General features: G+C 45.5%; 1 protein-coding gene across 1 annotated transcript in view; it reads left to right on the top strand.

The window, feature by feature from the left end:
• The first annotated feature begins 3,184 nt into the window (after nucleotides 1-3,184).
• LOC130132831 (sodium/potassium-transporting ATPase subunit alpha-3-like) overlaps nucleotides 3,185-22,408 on the top strand; it is a 59,518-nt gene continuing 40,294 nt past the window's right edge. Inside the window, exons 1-4 of the mRNA XM_056301855.1 lie at nucleotides 3,185-3,515; nucleotides 3,930-4,235; nucleotides 4,656-4,784; nucleotides 5,013-5,209. Of these exons, the coding sequence (XP_056157830.1) occupies nucleotides 3,185-3,515; nucleotides 3,930-4,235; nucleotides 4,656-4,784; nucleotides 5,013-5,209 (963 nt within the window). The remainder of the gene's footprint in view (nucleotides 3,516-3,929; nucleotides 4,236-4,655; nucleotides 4,785-5,012; nucleotides 5,210-22,408) is intronic.

The following is a 22,408-nucleotide window of genomic DNA, read 5'->3' as shown; positions in this document are numbered from 1 at the left end:
CATTTCCTGAATACCCATAATGCACTCGGTGCGAAAGCTTCCGGAGGAGAGCCAATCAGTGCGGAGCCTGAGATCATGCGTGCGTGCGTGCGTATGTGTGTGTGTGTGTGTGTGTGTGTGTGTGTGTGTGTGTGTGAGAATGGGTAGAAGGCTATAGCTGGAGTGTGACACGCCATCCCTGCCTCACGCTGTGTGATCGGTCCACGCGTGACGCGTGTACGGAGCAGGAGGCCTACCTGACATTTTGAGAGCTGTGCGGTGCAGGGACTCCATTTCGAGCAGCCTGGCATGTTCATAGATGTTCTGCAAAACCCTCTGTACATCAAATCACATTCAAAGGGAGGAGAATGTGCTTTTTACAGGATTTTTTTTTCTTCTAACATTTATTTCTGATGTTTCCCCTTTTCTCCAAATTTAGTAGCCAATCGATCCCTATTTTAGTTCAAACACCCACTCTCGTACTGCATGCGTTCGCCAACTGCGTCTCTCCGGCCGGCAGTCTGGAGGGAGACGCCTCGCCACTTCCGTGACAAGGTGAATCCAGGCCGAACGACTGCTTTTACCCCCCCACCCCACACCACACACCCCACACAGAGACCCCACACCACACACAGAGACGCAGTCATGTGACGAACACCCGAACACACTCCGCCCCCCTCCCGAAGACAGCGCTGCCAATTACTGCTGCTTCACCGAGTCCGGCCATAGTCGGATCTGACGAGACCGGGGCGCGAACCCCGGTCCCCAGTGGGCAACTGCATCGACACAAAGCCGATGCTTAGACCACTACACCACCGCGGACCCTGCTTTTTACAGTATTAACCCGAGTTTTTTCAAACCCAAATTATTGATAAATTCACAATTTACCACAAGCCGAGTCACTCGGAAAAAGAGCATGTTATGCCCCAGTGTCGAGCAAATAGCATGTACAACGTACAACATGTGAACATATTTAGCGAATTTGATTCATTGCCTCACAGTACTTTAGTCCTTCCTTGGGTTATTATGAGCACACCAGAGGGTATGAAGTTGCAGCCCGGTATCGCGCCAAAGCGTGTAATATACACGCTGGTCCAGCGTATCAGTGTCACGGTTTGCCTCGCTCAGGCGTGAAAAGTACACGCGTGTATGAAAGCGCAGTGCCAGCAGGGGGCGATGATTAACTCAATGCTAGCAACTCCCCACGGAGGAAAAGAAGCATACAGCATTTTCCAAAATCCCTCGCCTAACCCTAACCCTAACCCTAACCCTAACCTTAACCTTAACCCTAACCCTAACCTTAACCCAACCCTAAACCTAACCATAACCATAACCATAACCCTAACCATAACCCTAACCCAACCCTAACAAGAACCCTAACCTTAACCCTAACCCAACCCTAACAAGAACCCTAACCTTAACCCTAACCCAACCCTAAACCTAACCGTAACCATAACCGTAACCATAACCCTAACCCAACCCTAACAAGAACCCTAACCATAACCCTAACCGTAACCTTAACCCTAACCTGCCTTCACCTCTTAATCATCGCCCCCTGTTGGCACTGCGCCTTCATACACGCGTGTACTTTCACGCCTGAGCGAGGCAAACCGTGACGCTGGACCAGCAGGTGTATTACACGCTTTGGCGTGATACCGGGTTGCAGCGAAATTTAGAGATGACGTTACAGTGACTGGCAGTCATGAGAGACTTGAATGTAGGACGAGTAGGATTTTCCTAAAAATCAATGTATAGACTCTTACAAAAGTAATCCCTCTCCATCATCACGTATGACCCACTAGACACGCGTGGTGGTGTCTGTATGTTTAGAGACCTGCATTTTCTTATTTGATTGATTGATTTTGCTGTGTACGGGACGTTTGTGGGCGTTAACTTTTGGACAGTGTGACTCTATAAAAACGTAGCGACCAGGGGCCAAATATATAAAACTCTGTATATTGAGATGTAGAAATGTGTACACACACAACAGGAAACATGCATACGCAGTCTTTTCATCAGATTTATAAAACCCCACGTACATCTATTCCCCCGTGTTTTTTCCACATACATCTCAATCATCCTGAAATTGTGTGTGTGAGCCTTCTGGCCACGCCCACAATTTACTATAAATGGCTTCCAACACGCCCTCAACTGCCTGGTTTGCATATAAAGGGCCAGCATTTAGTTGAGTTTTAAGGAGACATTGCGGAAGCGTTTAAGAAGCAATTGAACAGGAAGAAGAAGCGCAATTTTACCGCAATTTTAGTTGGAGGCCTAAGCTCTGGCACCACCAGCAAAATGAAACAAGTTGAATGGCAGCAAGTAACCGAAGCAGTGAAAGCCGTTAGTTCTGAGCCACGGACCCTGGAGATTAAAAACAAGTCACACCTAAAGGTGTAAATTACTCTTACTCCCCAATACTGCTACTACTACTACTACTACTACTACTACTATCACTTTCGGCTGCTCCCATTAGGGGTCGCCACAGTGGATCATCCGTTTCCATCTCTTCCTGTCCTCTTTATCTCCCCAATAATACAGAATGATATTCATTTATATAAAGCTCTTGCACCAATTATTTGTTTACATAAAGATCCTTATGTTGTGTCCATATACATACATAGTGATGCATTGTATTCTGTTAACGCTATTTACGTTGGAGACCGCTAGGTGGCACTATTGGTTGATATGTTCCAGGTACTGTGAGTTACGCATGTGTAGAAGGAGGAGCAGTGTGTCGATGAAAAAAAGTGCTAAGTAAAGTACACCTCCCCTGTTCCTCTGCTTCGTGTGTTGATGTCTGATACTGAACCAACTACGCAACAAAGTGGCGACGAGATGGCTTTGCTCTCCTTGCACCCTCCTGCCGTGCTCCTGGAGTGCCCCTGAAGTGAACCGAAAACCGCATTTGCTGCGTGGAAAAAGTTGTTGGACAATTACCTGCTTGCTGTCTTGCTCCGAGAGACAGAGAGCCTTGCTAGTTCTCTGCTTAGGAACAGAGGGGCAGAGAACCTAAAGCACCTCGCCGCTCACGGCTGATACCTACGATGGATCTGTGCAGGCTTTGGAGGCGCATTTCACCCCCAAACTGAACGTTGTCGCCGAGAGGTACCGCTTTAGGCAACGAGCTCAAGCTGTGGGTGAGTCAACGGATCACTATGTGGCAGCGCCGCGCGAGCTCGTGAAGAAATGTAAGTTTGGCAATATGGAAAGTGAAACGCTGCGTGATCAGATCGTAGAGAAGACAAATAATCCTGGTATACGTGAGAGACTGTTAATGGAGGAGGACCTGACACTTGATAGAGCTTTGGAAGTAGCTGGGCGTACTGAAGCTGCTAAAGCTGATGCAGAAGTCATTGCTGACGGTGACACAAAGCACGTCGCCGCCGTTCAAGTGCAAAAGAAGGCGCGCAAGCCAAAATACAAGACCGTTCAGAAACCGGATGCAACCCTCACCTGCTATCATTGTGATTCAGCTGGCCACCTAGCCAACGATAAATCCTGCCCTGCGAAGGACTGCAAATGTAAAACATGTGGTAAGATGGGACATTTTTCTAGAGTGTGCAAATCCTCCCAAAAGTCTGTTAATGAAGTGACTGTGCCTGATATTACTTTCTTAACTGTTACTTCTACCACTGAAACAGCTGCTAAGCTAATGTGTACTGCTACTATTACTGCACCTACTACTGCACAGGCATGTACTGTTGAGTTACTTGTTGATAGAGGGTCTGGTGTTTCTATACTGCCTGAGAATGTTTACAGTGAATATTTTGGTTCAGGTAAGCTAAGTGAACTTAGAATGCAGCTTGTTACATATTCCAGAGAGAAGCTGAATGTGCCAGGATGTCTTAAAGCTGACATTACTTAGTACGGAACTGCAACGCCATGATAATCCCAGAAATTTGGCTAAACTCCTCAATCCCTGACTCCGCTGTTGAGCTGACTGACAGGTCGCTTCACAGACAGCACAGATCCAGGGATATCGGCAACCCTGCGCTCATTTCTTGGTCTGAGTGTATGGTACAGCAAGTTTGTGCCCAACTACGCAACTGTTGTTGAACCTATGAGAGCTCTGCTGCGAAAGGACAGTTCATTCCGGTGGAATGATGCAGCTCAAGCAGCATTTGACCAAGTCAAGAGGATGATCGTGAATAGCCCTGCTCTAGTGCTGTTCGACCCCAACAAGCCTACCATAGTCTCAACAGACGCTTCAGACTACGGGTTAGGTGCCATCTTGACTCAGCTGGACAGTACTGGTGAGGAACAGACTGTTGCTTTTGCATCTCACAGTCTGTCGGACGCTGAGAGAAAATATTCAATCATCGAGAAGGAAGCGCTGGCCTGCGTCTGGTCTGCTGAGAAATGGTGTAGGAAGGGGGAAGGAAATTCCTGTTACGCACCGATCATCAAGCACTTATGACACTCCTGACCACCAAGGGCAATAAACATGTTGGTCTCCAGATAGCCAAGATGGTCTGCTCACCTGATGGAGTTTGACTATGATGTCGAATATGGAACTGGATCTTTGAACTATGTCGCTGACTATCTATCTGGACTCCCACTTCCCGAGACAGACACTGCATGTGCAGAGAATGTGGGATCCCTTGCAACCATTCTCACTGATCTGAGTGCTGTGTCTGTGGATGACTTCCAGTGTGATTGCTGTGCCTACCCAGTGCTCACAAAGCTCCATGCACAGATACGGAAAGGCTGGCCCTCACGAAAGAAGGCACTTGAGCCTGACTTACAGCCATACTTCCTGATCCGCCATGAGCTTGCACTCACGGATGACTGTATTGTCAGAGGTACTCATCAGTTGCTGGTGCCTGAGTCATTGCAGAAAAGAATCATTGATATTGCTCATGAAACCCACCAAGGCATTGTGCGCACTAAACATCGCCTCAGAGAACTGTATTGGTGGCGCAAAATGGATTCCCAGATAGAGACATTGATTAAGAACTGTACAACCTGCAGACAGAATGATAAGTCGACTGTAACCCATGATTCTCCACTCCAAACCGTTCCCCTACCAGCTGCTGCCTGGGAAAAGGTTTCCGTGGACGTCGTAGGTCCATTTGAAATAGCACCTGCTGATTGCAGATATGTCATAACACTGGTAGACTACTATAGTAAATGGCCTGAAGTAGCTTTTGCTGCCTGTGCTGACACAGATACTTTCATCCAGTTCCTGACCACTGTTTTCTCTCGAGAAGGGAATCTAAAAGAACTGGTCAGTGATAATGGACTTCAATTACTCTCCTTTGAGTTCTCTGACTTTCTCAAAAAGAGGGAAATCAGACACCTGAGATCTTCAGTTTATTATCCAAGATCAAATGAAGAAGTTGAGAGATTCAACAGAAGCGTTAAAGACTGCCTACAGACCACATCAATCCAAAGAGAACCCTGGAAATCATTCCTGAGAACTTACCTGATGGATTACAGAGCAACGCCTCATTGTACAACTGGCATATCCCCTTCAGAACTGCTCCATGGTCGACAAATGAGAACAAAGCTACAGGTGATGGGGATGCCTGTACCTCCAAAAGATGGACACGCTGCGCATGAAAGAGTGAAGCAAAAACAAGTGAAGATGAAAGAATACACAGATGCTCACAGAGCCATGGAAAGTAAAGAAAGGAGGACTGAAGTTCACAAAACCAAGGACTGTTGTGACAAAGAAAGGACCAAACACTTACTTGCTGGATGATGGAACGATCTGGAACGCCTCACGCTTATCTGCACTGCCAGAGTGGATCCCGGATACTGAATCTGACAGAGCAATGGACTGTACTAAACCAGAGACTGATAAACCACCTGACTGTAACTCTGATAACCAGCTCAGGTTTACCAGGATTAGAAATCCACCTAGCTGGACCAAAGACTTTGTCATGGGAAAGTGAAATAAATAAATAAATACTGCTGACTAGTGTGGGGAGGAAAAAGAAAATGTGAAAAGTGAGTGATGTTATTAAATTATTCAGAGAGTAATACTGTCAGTTCTAATCTAAGGTACTGGAAGTATTCTCTGTTTAAAAGGGGAAGATGTTGTGTCCATATGCATACATAGTGATGCATTGTGTTCTGTTAATTCTATTTACGTTGGAGACCGCTAGGTGGCAGTATTATGGTTAATATGTCCCAGGTACTGTGAGTTACGCATGTGTAGAAGGAGAAGTAAAATGTGTCGATGAAAAAAAGTGCTAAGTAAAATACACGCTCCTCTGTTCCTCTGCTTCGTGTGTTGATGTCTGATACTGAACCAACTACACAACACATTATTAGAATTATTTTAATGCTTAGTGGCAAACATATTTACTCAAGATAGAACGAAATTAAGGCTTGTCAAAAAAAAGAGGTTGGTAACAAGTCACGCATCACAATGTAATCATTGTGAAGGTTTTTTTAAAACTATACTTCAATTCAAAACTTTATTGCAGACTCAGGGTCCGTAAAAAAACAAAGACAAATAGGTAAAAGACAAACCCTAGACAATACACAGAGTAAACACAATAAAATAAAATGAAGTAAAATAAAATAACGTAGAATGCATCCTAGTATAACCGGTTAGTTTTTTGCCCGGTGCGGGATTCGATACGACGTGCACTGCACCACAAGGCGACGTCACTAACCGCTCGACTAAATGGTCAGACCTGTTAGCTAGGGACTAACGTGTCTTATTAGTAGTTTACACTAACAAAATGTGAAAGAAAAAAAAGCTCTAAATAAAATGTTAGCCAAATTCACACTTTTCTTATCTTTTTTTTTGTGCCAACTCACGACATCGCACTAATCGGCCTAGAAAGGCCGTGTGTACGGTACGCATGGTGTGAAAGACGTGTACCGCCGGTACCGCCTCTAACCGCCCGCGCATTTTTATACATTCGGAAGCCTGCGTGGAAAGATGGCGTAAATAGAGTTTCGGCGTGAGTGCGTGGTTTACACGCTAGGCCCCAGGGTGCCAGGTAGTGACGAGGGGTCCGACTCTTTTTACTGACTCCAGTTTGTATGAGTCACTCACCAAAGGGAGTCGCCCAGAGCCCGGGGAATCCCCTTACGTCACACAACACGTCACGGCTACACATCCGCCATGTTGGAGGAGTCAGTCAATCGTCCAATCAAACTGTGTTGCTGTCACTGCGACGCTAAACGTTTTCTAAACAGTCAGAGTGTGTGTAAACTACTAATAAGACACGTTAGCCCCTAGCTAACGGGTCTGACCCTTAAGCCGAGCGGTTAGTGCTGTCGCCTTGTGGTGCAGTACACCCCGTTAGCTAGGGGCAAGAAAATAACCGGTTACATGTGTTTCAAGGTTTGATTCATACAGAGCTCTCGTGGTTCTACATTTTACAATAGTTAATTTCTGCGCTGTTTCTGTGGTTCGAAACTGTTTTCCGGACAGTGGATCACAACTGCGATGTTTTATTGCCGTACGTTTGTCCGATGTTCGCTTAAGATGTCGTTCTTGTAAACACAGCTCGACAACGAGAACTTCAGCGTAAACAGTGGTTGCTAAAGTCCAGCTGTCTTCCAACATGGCGGAGCGTCCGTTGGCAACGAAGAAGTCACGTGATTGAGAATAACCCGTCGAGCATGCGCACCAGGGTTAGCCGGCAGCCAGGCTAACTTCCGGTTTAGCCACCTTCGCTAACTCGAACGTAAGAAAATAATCGTGCGGCTCTTCTAGACTTTCCAAATGTTACCGGACCACATTCCGACGGTGAAAGGAGTCCTTTCGCTGAGGTTGTAACGCTCAAAAAATCATCCGCTGTTTTACAGCGGCTGCTTTTCCGGCGACGGTGTGCGGGGAAACGGCTCAACTGTGCAGTGTACACGGACACCACAGGCACCGCACGGGGCCGGAGCAAGGCACGCAGAAAAGCCGCGGTTGCAGGTGTTTTTTGTTTCCGGTTGCAAGTGTTTTTTGTTTCCGGTTGCAAGTGTTTAATTGCCTTCGCGAGACGAGCGTGACGTGTATATAAAAACGTCCGACGCCGTCCGGCACGCAGAGACGAGCGGAGCAGCCAGGTCCAGCGGTAAAGGTCCAGCGGTAACAACCGAGAGCAGCCGGCCAACACTCACCGCGGCGTTACACAACTTAAACCACGTCTGAGGTAAAGGAAACAACACTTACACAAAACGTTGGTCATGGAAAGTAACTGGAAGAATTGCAAGGATTTAAAAGTATTGTTTTCCCTTCAGGAAGGTCCGTCATTATGCTAATGGCTGCGCTCACTGCTGGCCCGTGTAGGCGGCAGTTCTGACGGTCATCCTTGGCTGGCGTTCGCTCTCATGGACAATGCGTTTATTGATTTGATTTTGTGATATGTTGATTATAGGTGTTTTTGTAGTTTTTTAAATACTTTGGATATATGTGTAACCTATTTTTCTGGACTTAGCCTGTTAGTGGTTTTAAGTTCCTGTTATAAACCGCTGCCACCAACGTAACCGAGGGGTTGTAGATGTCGCCTATACTGTATGAAACTATAAAATAACAAATACGAAGGCTCCACTTTCACACGAGGCCCACCCTATTTGGATTCTTCCCCCAACAGAACTCCACAGCAACAACACTGGGTACAGCACTTCCGTTCTCTCTTCAGCCTTCAAAATAAGAGCTCAAGGCATACACTGTGGCAACAGCTTATAACAGGAACTTAAAATCACTAACAGGCTAAGTCCAGAAAAATTGGTTACATATGTGTTCTTGTAGGTTTTGGATGTCATCGTCATTGGGTTGCACTGCTGTGGGCTTGGGGGAAACGATATTTCGTTTGCGATAAATATTCCGACATATACATTTTCCTGATTCCTTAAAAGACGTGAACGGCAACCAGTCCCACCTCAGGACGGCATCTACAGCAGCCCAGTCTGCTAAGCACACATTACACTGTTCAATTTCATGACTGAACGATCTCAGTCGAGCAGTCATCAACTGCTAAAAGGGACAAACTGAAGTGCACGAACGGTTGGCGACTGTGGCACAGACCCTGTGAGTGAGTGAGTGAGTGAGTGATTCGTGCAGCCCGAGTCAGACCTTCAGCTCCAGTCTGGGGGAGCGAGTACTGGTTTGAAACAAGCACCAAGGTGGTTGCTTTTCTCACAGGGCTAGGTTAAACCATGCCGGGGCGGCATGGCTCAGGAGGTAGAGCGGGTCGTCTAGTAATCGGAAGGTCGCTGGTTCCATCCCCGGCTCCCCCAGAGAGCGTGTTGAAGTGTCATTGAGCAAGACACTGAACCCCTAACTGCTCCTGATGAGCAGGTTGGTACCTCGCATGGCAGCCTCTGCCGTCAGTGTGTGAATGTGAGGCATCCATTGAAAAGCGCTTTGAGTGGTTTGGTAGACTAGTCATCCAAAGGAGTTGAATCAAGTGCAACTGGACTTGGTATATACCCGTGAAGACGTTTCGCCTCTCATCCAAGAGGCTTCCTCAGTTCGTGCCTTTCAGACTAGACCAAGCTAGTCTGAAAGGCACCAAGAGGCGAAACGTCTTCACGGGTATATACCAAGTCCAGTTGCACTTGATTCAACTCCTTTGGATCACCATGACCTGGATGAATGAGAACATTCACAGACATGTTTGGTAGACTAGAAAAGCGCTATATAAATGCAGTCCATTCACCATTAACACAGTGAATGAATGATGATTTATTTGGAACATGTAAATAAGCAGGATATAACACACAAATAATCCATTGCCAATAATCTGAAGGGATCAACAAATCCACACATCAGTCTCAGAGAACAGATCTCCATATACATCAGGTTATTTGTTACATGTTGGAAAAGCAGTAGGAGGAAGTATACGCTTGTTTTTTTCCCTACCCCTTCTCACCTACTCTTTAAGTTAATTCTGCTACTATACATGACAGAAAGGAAAAACAAAAATATGGCAATATATATATATAGATATATATATATATATATATATATATATATATATAGATATATATATATAGATAGATAGATATAAAACACCCCAGATATCTACTCGGTGTCATATAAAGGAAAATGAAAAAAGGTAATCAGGAATGTTTGTAATTAGTGATTGTATCAAGTAATTGATACAACTGAAATGTATGTTTTGATATTGATACATACAGGATGTTGTGTTGCTGGAAAGCCCCTTGACGCAAATTTGTAATTCGTGATATTGGGCTATACAAATCAAATAGACTTGAATTGACATTGAACTGTATCAAGTAATTAACTTGATACATTTCCACAAACATAGTTGATATAAGAGTTGCACAGTCGTGGCACGTTGACTCGCCTCGTCTTCGTAGTTCGCACCGGCTAGCGGGAGGGTCGAGTAAGTCAAGTCAGTTTTATTTGTCTAGCCCAATATCACAAATTACAAATTTTGTAAGTGAACAGTAAGTAACAATAAGTGAACAAGTTAATGGAGAGGAGTCGTCGTCACTCGACTCAGTTAAAAGAGTCGTTCGTTTTGAACAAATCATTCATGACTGGCACAGCACCCATGCCAGACTGAGATCGTAAACACGCATCCAAGAGGAAGCTACGACAATGGTGGACATAGTGCTGAAAAGACGCAAATATAGCGAGGCAAAATGTCAAGTGGACAAAGCTTATTCCAAAACGAGAGTGAATCTGGGGTTGGCTTTCACCTGCTGGTGAGCACTGAAGAAGAGGATGGAGATGAAGAGCAACGCGGAGTTGACCTGTACACCGGGGTGTGCTCTGGAAACTGGTGAGGGGCGTGTCCATCTGGTGTCGTTGAGCTGGGGAGGAGGGGCCAACTTTGAATATTGTGTTTAAAAAGAACCGCAACCGAGAAATCTTGTCGTTCTACTGTTAAAAAGCAGGCTTTACCCCTTTTTTTTTTTTTTTTACACAATTGATCTAAAACTCATTTTATAATGCAAATATATGCAATTTTAGGAGCATTCACTGAGCGGCAGGTCTGTATCTTTTCTTATTCCACGAAGTTATTAAACATTGAAAATCCAAAACCATCAAAATGACAGCCTTGGTCGTTCTGGTGTTAAGACTTGAAGCCAATAAACCTGAGACCCCCCCCCCTTTTCCTCCCCAATTGTATCCGGCCAATTACCCCACTCCTCCCATCCGTCCCGGTCGCTGCTCCACCCCCTCTGCTGATCCAGGGAGGGCTGCAGACTACCACATGCCTCCTCCCATACGTGTGGAGTCACCAGCCGCTTCTTTTCACCTGACAGCGAGGAGTTTTACCAGGGGGACGTAGCGCGTGGGAGGATCACATTATTCCCCCCAGTTCCCCCTCCCCCCTGAGCAGGCACCCTGACCAACAGGAGGAGGCGCTAGTGTAGTGACCAGTACACATACCAATTGTGTCTGTAGGGACACCTGACCAAGCATGCTCTTGCACTGCAGAACAAGTTAAATATTTGGCATCTTTTTCATAAACCATTGTCAGCATCATCGTATTATAGTGTTGACTTTGGCCAGGTGTTTGGTGTTCTTTTCTCCAGCCTATTCCGGGGATCCTGTATGGACTCTTGGGGGTAGCCAGGGACATGCCGCGGGGCCAGGGGAACCACCCCCCGATGTTTTTATCCTCTGGACCAGGACCAGGATTTTCGACGAAATAAGGTTGACGAGGTGCCTCTGTGGGCGGGTTGACTTTGCCAAATGGCCGGTCCCCGTCTGGAGCGCAGGAGGGGGAGAAAAGTATAAAATGGGCCGACTACGGGGAGGGCAGACTGGCCAGAGACTGTCCCGGGACCCAGCCGACCCTCCCCGTGGGTCTTTATGTTCTGAGATGAGAGTTGGAAACTGGCTATAACCAGGTATGTTAGTGGGCTAGCTATCGCTCTGGCCACAGACGATGCTGGTTACGTTCACCAAGTACCTTGATAATATTATTTTGTTAGTAATAGGCTGATTTGTTAATGGTAATAATCATTGTGTGGGTAAAACTAACAGTAATAATACGTTGACTATATTAGCTGTCGATAATAGCTAATAGCAAGCTTACCTTGGAGCAGACGAAGGTATTTTTGTTGAGTTTTGGGAGGATTAAGCTGGTCACGTGGACTGCCACACTGCTTAATCCATTGCCGACGTCACTACTCTTGCGTTTTGGGTTTCAGGATGGGAAAGAAAATTACACCCCCCTCCAAACTTTTTGGATACCTAGTATCCGATTTGCAGGTCACGTAGGCACACCATTTTGCATTTTGCTGTCTGTTGAAAGCTTGACCGACCTCCCTCACATAGAAACCGTTGCTAAGGAAGGATTGGACAAGAACCGTTCTGGGGCGGGACTTTGCAAAAGGTCAGTTGTAATGGATGGCGAAAACTGAGCATTTTGGTATTGCTGACATTTGATTGTCATCAGCATAAAGCAGCTGGTTCAAGTGTACTGCATATTCCCAGTAAAAGAGATTTATGCCTCTTCTATTGTTTTGGTGTTTAAATGGGGACGGCAAGCTTTGAAAATTATCTGAAAACATTGGACAGAAAGCTGTCCTCCCGTTTTCAACATGAAAACATTTTCAAATTTCTCCAGAGGAATATGGATATAGTCTGAGAGTCCTGAAACCACAACAAGGCTTTAGAAGTCAAATTTTCCACAACCTGTAGGTAGTGAGAGGACAGGGGCCGTTGACTGTGAGCTTACTATAAGCAAACCACAGCGGTAGGCAATTAAAAGACTGCAAAAGTTGGTTAATTCAGTCATTCAGTGCAGTGAAATTTAGCTCAGGAGGTAAAAATTGTCTCAATAGAGGCTTTAATTTTTTTCTACTGGGCTATCATGAGATGAGAGCAGGTTTTAAATTCTCCTTAAATACTCAGCTAGCACTGAGGGTGCCTTTTTTTCTTTTTCCCAGTGTGGGCGCAAGTCCATGAATACTGGGATGCCATCCAGCATTTTACCTGTGCTCCCGTCCACAGGGTTAATAGTTGTGTCAGGAAGGGCATCCCACATAACATTTTGCCAAATCATTATGCGGATGAACAAGACCATACTGGGTCGGTCAAGGCCCGGGTTAACAGCGACCACCATCGGTGCTGTGCCCTCACAGGGTACCGATGGAAACTATCAAATCCGCTGTGGCGACCCCTGAGAAACGGAGCAAGACGAAATAAGAAGAAGAAGATGTAGAGAGAGAACAAGAGAGTGGAAAGACCAACCCTTTTTGCTTTCAGGAAGATTGGGATATACTCTTGCCATGGATATTCTGGAAAAATCCAACCATTTGACATTGTTAACTGGAATATGACCTAATGCATGACACGTATGCACAGGCCATTCATTCTGTCTAACTGAGTAACTAGAAAGCCACATGCCGAGGCTGGCCCACAGAACAGGAGGATGAACTTCAGTATACTCACACCATATGTTTATTTTTGGCCATACTATCTGTTGCGCAACTCTTCCTGCGTGTCAGTATTCCAGTAGTGTTGATTTTGCTTTTGTGTCCCCTTTGTAGTTTCCATTTCTGTGTATTATTTATGTGAACAGACATCATACAATGTGTCATATCAGTGTGTGTCATGTCATATAATGTGGGTCATATCATACAGTGTGTGTATGATATCGCTTCAGATCCATAGTACAGATGCCAGATCAGGGATATCCAATACAATCACTGCATCCCATCATCAGCTCCTAGAATAAACTGTGACATCACTTTCTGTTTACAGGCTAGGCTTGGGGTCAGGTAGATGGGAAGGGTACATGTAGGACTTAGATATGTTGACTGTGCTCAACAGAAAGGTACTGCGGAGCTGCCCCGTAGCCAGCTATGAGGTCGCAGAGGTCTGGACCTCGGTAAGTTGTTTTCCCTCTCAGGCGGACGTTTTGCATCATCATATATATGTATTTTATTTTAAGACTGAAAGTGGGGTTTTGTTTCGTTTTTTGTAGACCCCCCCCTTTTCTCCCCAATTGTATCCGTCCAATTACCCCACTCCTCCGAACCGTCCCGGTCTCTGCTCCACCCCCTCTGCTGATCCGGGGAGGGCTGCAGACTACCACATGCCTCCTCCCATATATGTGGAGTCACCAGCCGCTTCTTTTCACCTGACAGTGAGGAGTTTCACCAGGGGGACGTAGCGTGTGGGAGGATCATGGTATTCCTCCAGTTGCCCCACCAGAGGAGGCGCTAGTGCAGCAACCAGGACACATATCCACATCCAGCGCCACCCACAGACACGGCCAGTTGTGTCTGTAGGGACGCCCTACCAAGCCGGAGGTAACACGGGGATTTGAACTTACGATCCCCGTGTTGGTAGGCAACGGAATAGACCGCTATGCTACCCGGATGCCCCCCAAAGTGTTTTGACATCGTTATAAATTTATAAATGCCCCTGCCGGCACAGCCAAGGTAGAACAGTCAACAGATCTGAGCGAATTCTCTGTCGACCGTATGGTTGTATCAAGCTGCCAAATAGACTCATGTCAGTCAGTTAGAGCTTCTTCGTCAGTGATAAGTGACCGTGTGTCTGTCACATCTGGTAGGCAGAGGGATAAGAACAGCGAGAGCCAACCAGTAGCATGTTGGTGTCTACTAACTAGTGTCCTCTTTTTTGAAAGCCAAAATATGCTCACCCTGGGTCGCATGTTCACATGTCTGTTGAAGCGGTCCGTTCGGGCTACCCAACTCGGTACATTCTCTTTCATCCATCTGACTTTTCAAATATTTCTGAACTGTTCAGTTATAATGCAGTACACCTTTGTCTGCAATTAGGCTTCTTCTTCTTCTTCTCTCAGCTTGTTCCCTGTTTCTCAGGGGTCGCCACAGCCGATTTGATAGTTTCCATCGGTACCCTGTGAGGGCACGGCACCAGTGGTGGTCATTGTTAACTCGGGCCTCGACCGATCCGGTATGGTCTTGTCAATCTGCATACTGATTTGGCAGAATGTTACGTGGGATACCCTTCCTGACATGACCGCTAACCCTGTGGACCCCCGGGGGCACAGGGAACGCGCTGGAGGCCATCCCAGTATTCATGGACTTGCACCCTTGCCTGTCGTCTGCAGTTAGGCTAACGTTCTAATCAATCAGAAAACTTGCCTCAAGTCCTGTGTGATGAAAAGAATGATAATAATGTGGATGAATAATCATAGGCAGTCAGATTATAATTACTTATTTTATTTACGTATTTATTTTAGAAAATGGTTAAGATAAACCTTTTTCCCAGAGTATTTTCAACTATTTGTCCTAAAAATCGATTTGCTGTTCGTAGATTACATTGTAATTCACATACATTAAAAATTCACCAATTGCAGGAAATTGCATGTCTGAAACTCACATTTTCCTGGGAAAAAGGCTAAAAAGAAAAAGTACAAATAGCTATAAATTAAACCTGCTCTACTCATGCTTCTGGACCTCAGTTAAAATGTTGCCCTGGCTACGGCCTGGCTGCTGACTGATGCAACAACTGACACAGTGCAGATTAGATGTCAAAATGAATAGCAACATTTTTACATGGCTTCACTGTGTGACTTGTGAAAAGTGGAGAATCAAGTTTATTTGGATCATAGATGCTGGATGGGGGGGGGGTGGACAATGAGAAAGAGACACAGACTGAGAACCTGCTCTCTAAATTAGTCAGCCATTGACTAGTTTCTCCTGGAGTAATTTAGAAATATTACATAAAACACACCTTGACGTCAAGTACATCATATAAAAGGGAAGAATATCCAACCCCCCGCCTCCCCCACACACTCTATATAGGCCTCAATTATTCAGGCCAGTGCATTGGGTGTTGCTAGGAAACCTTACATCCCTCATCTATCAGCCCATTGGACGCAGGAGCTGTCAATCTAATTCTGTCAACTGCCATTTTCTATGCAGCTCTGCAGCGTGCTGTGCTGAGGCAGATGCCTCTGCATGGCCAGGGAGAGCAGGAAAACCGAGTCATCTAAATTCTCTGACATTAACCCTGACTCCACTGCAACTCCATTTCAAAGAACAGAATGAATAAAAAAACCCAAGATTCATGACCTGCAGTGACATTTTCCCTCCTACATATGCTGCATAATGTCAGAAACAGCTTCTAGCTTTTTCCTGGGAATCACAGTAAAACAGCATAATGAGTGATCTTGATAGTAGTTGACAAGTTTTTCGAAACAGCTTTAGGTTGGACCTTGATTGTTACTCACAGAATTCCACATTGTTCCATGGACTTGATAACTGCTCTCACAAAGTAATTGTATATCTAAATCTTCTGCAAGTCGGACCGCTACCCTGGGCCTGGTGGTCTTGTGGCCATGTGCGTCACATTTCAACATGATGGAAGGGGTATTCATGCAATAAATCCCATTTAGTGAATGCATCATTCATTCATTATCTAAACCGCTTATCCTTACTCAGGGTCGCGGGGATGCTGGAGCCTATCCCAGCAGCCACTGGGCGGCAGGCGGGGAGACCCCCTGGACAGGCTGCCAGTCCATCACAGGGCCCACACACACACACACATATTCACACCTAGGGGCAATTTAGTACGGCTGATTCACCTGACCTACATGTCTTTGGACTGTGGGAGGAAACCGGTGCACCCGGAGGAAACCCATGCAGACACGGGGAGACATGCAAACTCCACACAGAGGACGAACTCGGATGACCTCCAAGCTTGGACTACCCCGGGGCTCGAACCCAGAACCTTCTTGCTTTGAGGCGATTGCGCTAACCACTGCGCCACCGTGTCTTTATTGAACGGCTTCATTCAAAATGCCTTACAGTACAGTAAGAACATGTATTTTTAGGAATCCTGATTCTGGCAGTGTTAGCACCATGCTCCACCCATTGAAACACACTGGGTCCCAGTCCTTATAATTATATCCACTTGCTTGCACCATGAGCAGAACCTGTGAAGTTCTGGGCTTTGGGATTTTGTGGGGACCAGCTAGAACATAGCATAGTTATAAGATTTTGAATGTGTAGCTAGTGAGTACAGATGTCATAACTCCATCAGTCCGAGTGACATCACTACCACGTCCTATCTGAAGAGACCTCCAGAATACACACCTGCTGTCTTTAAACGGCGCAGCCTGAACAATGGCGGTCTGAGGTCCTACTTGCTCTCTGTGTCTGAAGTGGTCCTTCTCTTAATCCAACCTTCCTCGGATAAACATCAGGGAGGGAGAGAAGAAAGGAGGAGAGAGACAGATGGGCGGCTTTGAGAGATGGAGATGGAGGAGGGGAGGGGAGGGGAGGGAGAGAAAGGATGGGAAATGTAAACAAAGTATGTGTGTGGGGGTTGGAGGCTAGAAGGTCCTTCTGGTGTGTGTGTGTGTGTGTGTGGGTGAGTGTGCAGTCAGATGTTTCTAGGTCGGTCTCTCCGCTGATGTGAGTAATATTCCACTGTGACGTTGCCGTAGTAGCCAGACCACGTATATTTAGGCAGTGTGAATAAGCCCATAGAGAAGACATGCTGTCTGCAAATTGACTTACAGAACGGAGAAGTCGTCAGCAAACAGACAACAAAACGCCTCACTTGGTAACACAGTGTACTATTATAAGCAACTGATGACTGTTTGTCTTAAACTAATAAACCAGTGCAGAGAGGCAGAGAGATTTAAAACTGCTGAGAGACTTGTTAGGACTGATGTACAAAATATTACAGTGCCCACTGTAAAGTATTCTGACAAAAGACGTCTTTATTTTGTCTCTATATCCAATTGATTATATATGCATTAGAATTTATATCAGGTCGGTAAAAGATGGGGAATTCTTTTTTAAAACCCGGCATTCATTCAGACTAGAACGAGAGATCCTCTAACATTTGCACTATGGCCAGATCAAAATGAAGAGCTTTAACCAAGAAAAAAAACAGGGTTATCTCGCTTTTTCTCTAACCTGTGGCTGACAGTGCTGCAGGTGAGCGAGGTAAGAAACAGCTGTAGATACACTCATACTACATACGCTCAGTATGGACAGTCTGTTCTGCAGTAGATCTGAGAACATCTGGATGCTTCTAGAACATCTGCAGGTCCCACATCCTGCAATGATAGAGCAGGGAACCAGAGAAAGAGAGAACAAGGGATGGATGAAGGGACAGACAGACAGGCAGACAGACGTATAGACGGATAGATAAGGATAGAGGGAGGGAAAGAATCTTGCAGGAAGGCGATCTTGCACAACATCCTCATAGGCTTAAAATGAATTCTGTTTTTCACAAATTTTGCATACTGTGCTCATGCATGTTTCATACAAGCTACCTACTGCTACACATGTGGAATAGAAAGAGCAGTGGAGCAGCACCTCACACATTTTCCATGGCCATGAATACCAGGATTTGACTTGTTCTCCTGAACTCTCTAACCTCTGTATGAACTTGGCGCCTTTATAAGTACACCTTGTAATCTAGTTCATAATCATGTAAAACTAGCAGAGGTGCCTGGTGTTGCCCAGGGAAAATGTTCCAACCAACACGATGTCATTAACCGCTGCAAATCCGCTGCCACCGCCGCCAAGGTACCCGGCCTTGCCCGGGGAAAATGTTCTCACCAAAACAACCAACACGATCTGATCTTTACGATATAATCAATGATGAAATATAGGATAATTTATGATATGATACACGTGATAAATGAATGTCGAATAAACGAATCTTTTTAACGAATATTATCAAATGTCATAATTTTCAATCCATTCATCAAGTGTCTTCGCCAATGTGTGTATTAGTCGCTCAGGGCTGGAGTGCCTCAGTGTCTTACTATTTGGCGCTAGGATAGAAAGCCTTTCTGCACTACTAGTTGTGGAGGCGGCTACATACAACTGGCCGTGTGATAAACATGGAGCAGAAAGATTTCCTCCAGTCGCTTTAAAAGTCTGTGCTGGTTAATGGTAAACATCAACAATCAAATGTCCCCCATCACCAACTTGCAATTTCACAGTGTAAGAAGCCCAACCTGTCATTTTACAAACCCACCAAATTGTGCTCCAGTGTTTCAATTTCATTTTTTTGTTTTTTGTTTTAGAGTTGTATGTGGTCCATCTGGAGGTCACGTTTTGTTTTTGGTTTTTTCGCTTGCTTCTCCAGATGGAAAATGTTTAAAGCTGCTTAGGCTAGGTTCAGTCATAATGACATAGTAGTATTTCCATGAGTAATGGGGGAGATGTTTTGTTTGTGGACACTGCACTCCATTGCCACTCAGTGGCACTGCGAGACGATCGATGGCGGAGAGGGACTGCCGTAAGGAGACAGAAGAAGAACAACTAGAGCGAGCAAAATAAACTCAATTTGCAAATCAATTTTTTTACTTGGTTTTTGAAATATTTTTGGAACTGTGCAATCCCTGGAAAGTGCTGATTCTAAAGATACCTTTCTTTTTGTTCTACGATGAGTATTTCTGGAGTTTTAAGCAGACATACAAACATACACTCTTGATTCGTATGTATATAGAAGCCATATTGTTACGTGACAGTTTTCAGCTTCTGTTAGTCGCTGTAGCCCCATCTTACATCTCTACAGATCACTTTCATTGCTAGCATGAAGAACGGACGGTCCTGCGTGCGTGCTTGAGTAGAAAGCCTTCTCGTCTTGTTGAAGTTAAGCTCTAGAACAGATGCAAGTGCCTGCAGTGAGGAGGAGGGTTGGTGAAGGACAAGAGATGGGAGAGATGCCTATTAGCAAGGCAGTGGTGGGGTGATGTATGGAGATGCGAGGTGTCTCACAGCGTTGTGGTGAAAGTTGAACAAAGCCAGCAAGCGGTTCCAGACAGACATTAAAATGAAGATGCTTTTACGTCACTTGGTGCTGCTGTGAGCGGTAGAGGCGGTAGTTGTAGTTGTAGTCTCTGACATGGCAGGGGATGATGGGATTGCAGCTTGTGTTGGATTACATACACTTTACACCTATTCTATAGTATATTCTATAGCATATACATCCTCCGTAAATGAATTCATACTTTCCATGATGTTCAGCAAGGTCACTTGGTAACTAAGGGGCAATATTCTTTCCTACAACACAAGCCCATTCATCCATCCATCTGTTATCCAAGCTGCTCATCCTGCTCGCAGGATCGCGGGGGTGCTGGAGCCTATCCCAGCAGTCACTGGGCAGCAGGCAGGGAGACACCCTGGACAGGCCGCCGGGCCATCACAGGACACACACACACACACATTCATACCTAGGGACAATTTAGTACGGCTGAGTCACCTGACCTACACGTCTTTGGACTGAGAGGAAACCGGAGCACCCGGAGGAAACCCACACAGACACAGGGAGAACATGCAAACTCCACACAGAGGGCGACCCGGGATGACCTCCAAGGTTGGACTACCCCGGGGCTCAAACCCAGGACCTTCTTGCTGTGAGGCAACTGCACTAACCACTGCGCCACTGTGCTGCCACAACACAACACAAGCCCGGCCCAGTGAAGTGTAAATTCATAAACTGCATCAAGTCTGTGTTTGTGTTTTGGAGTTGGTCATTTCGTTCATTTTGGTGTTGTGCTTTTAGGATTGGCAGCCTGTTTGAGTTCGTGGCATTGATGAGCAGGCTGCCTGAGTGAGAGTTGTTTGTCTCATCCTGTCCTTGTAGTAGGATACTGAATAAGAGACATCTCTCCCGTGATGGATAGTGGGTTTCTACAGTGCTAACCATTCAGTGGAGACGCCACTTTCTTTAGGGGAAAAACAAACAGCTGTGAGTAAGTGAATGGTTAACCGGGGGGGGGGCATAAAGAATTAGTCTTTTCAATGATCCATCATCCTTGAGGTTCACTCCGAAACCTTTCCCTGATTTCTAACGCTTCTGTCCCAGCTTCTGTCCTCCCTGGGTAAGAGGAAGTGGAAGAAGACGAGAAGAGAGAGAGAGAAAACAAAGGGATGGAATAGGGAAAAAAGGTCTTCAGATGTCAAGCGTCCTTGTGTTGTCGCTGCGTGGCTCAAGTGATTTCAGGTCTTTTGTTCCACTGCTTCCGCTCAGGGACATGAAAGACTGGAGCTTTTGTTTTCTGTGCTCTACGTAAGAGAATGGGGGAAAGATCAGAGAGACGGCGAGAGAGAGAGACAAGAGACAGAGAGAGAAGACAGTGATTGAGCAGGATTACCATTGTTCAGTGGGTTAATCTGAGTGTAGTAAACAGCTGTAATCTCATGGCCTGGCAGAATCTCCTCGCTGGACGAGACTGCCCCCGGGAACACGGCACCTCCTGACAGATGGCATCTCACACACACACACACACACACACACACACACACACAGGCCCATGAAAACAGACATGCACACATGACTTTACGTGGGTGCATACACATGCACCCAATGCACCCACATATATCTGGAATAAAAACCCGAAACGTAGGAAAAAACATCAGCTGCTTAGAAAATCTGCACACAAACACAATCTCTCACACACACACACACACACACTTACATGTGCCCACACGCATAAAAAGCTCTACTTGGAAGAAGATGTAAATATGAAGCCGTGTGAACCCACACTTTCAGCATGCGCACACACAGACACATCTGGAAACCACACATGACAGATGTGTCTGGGCGGTGGGTCGACAGGGAAGCCGCACAAACATGGAGGAAATGTTCAGCTGGCCGTCAACCAGCCGCCATCCTGCCAACTGCTCATCCAGCAAGGAGCGAGCTAACTGAGGAGCAGCATCAAACAGTCGTTAAACGGCATCACACAGCCATCAAATCTGTGTGAGACCTCCTGGTTCAGACTAATCCAGATAAGTGCTTTCCCAAAATACCTCCCCCTCCTCCCCTCCCGACAGTCATCATCAGACGGCTAAGAACAGAATCTGTAGTCAGCCTAAAAATATCCGTTCTTGTCTACACAAAACTATTTTTTCCCACCCTAAGAAATACGACATACGTTTCAGAGTACCACTGAGTGGAAATAAAGTCGTATTTGCTGTAGTCTCCAGACCAACATGAAGAAGAATGACGACTCCTTCACTGATGAAGAGGAGGAGGACATACACACTGTTGTCTTTAGGACATTTGATCAGATAATTCACATAATCTACTACTTACTTGCACCAAATCAATGTACAGTGAAATCCAAATGTGTGATATACAGAGAACACCATATATATATATATATATATATATAGATGGATAGATAGATATATATATATATAGATATCTGTGTACGTGTGTTTAAGTAACTTTAAATGTTGTGTGATGTCCCAGTGCCCTAACAAGACACACTCGTTAAGTCAAATTGCTGGTGTGTGACAAATTACTTAGTAAATAGAACAAATTGTGATTCTGGTTCCGATTCAAAGTGTAGTGTAGACAGTAGTGCAATGAAAACATCCTGTTGCATTGAATCCCACACAAAGGATGATTTAGAAATAATCAAAAAAAATGTTTATGGAATTTCTAAGAGAATTCTGCACTAAAGTGTTTGCAGTCTGCTTCGGCCTCCACCTCTCTGTGCAGTTTCCCTACCCCCATTTAGAGATATACAGTTGGGATATGCCACCAGATGACATTTTCGGTCTT

This window comes from Lampris incognitus, unplaced genomic scaffold (assembly GCF_029633865.1).
Source record: "Lampris incognitus isolate fLamInc1 unplaced genomic scaffold, fLamInc1.hap2 scaffold_180, whole genome shotgun sequence".
NCBI lineage: Eukaryota > Metazoa > Chordata > Actinopteri > Lampriformes > Lampridae > Lampris > Lampris incognitus.
Note: the sequence above shows the minus strand (reverse complement) of the source record. Positions and strands in the feature narration are given on the sequence as shown.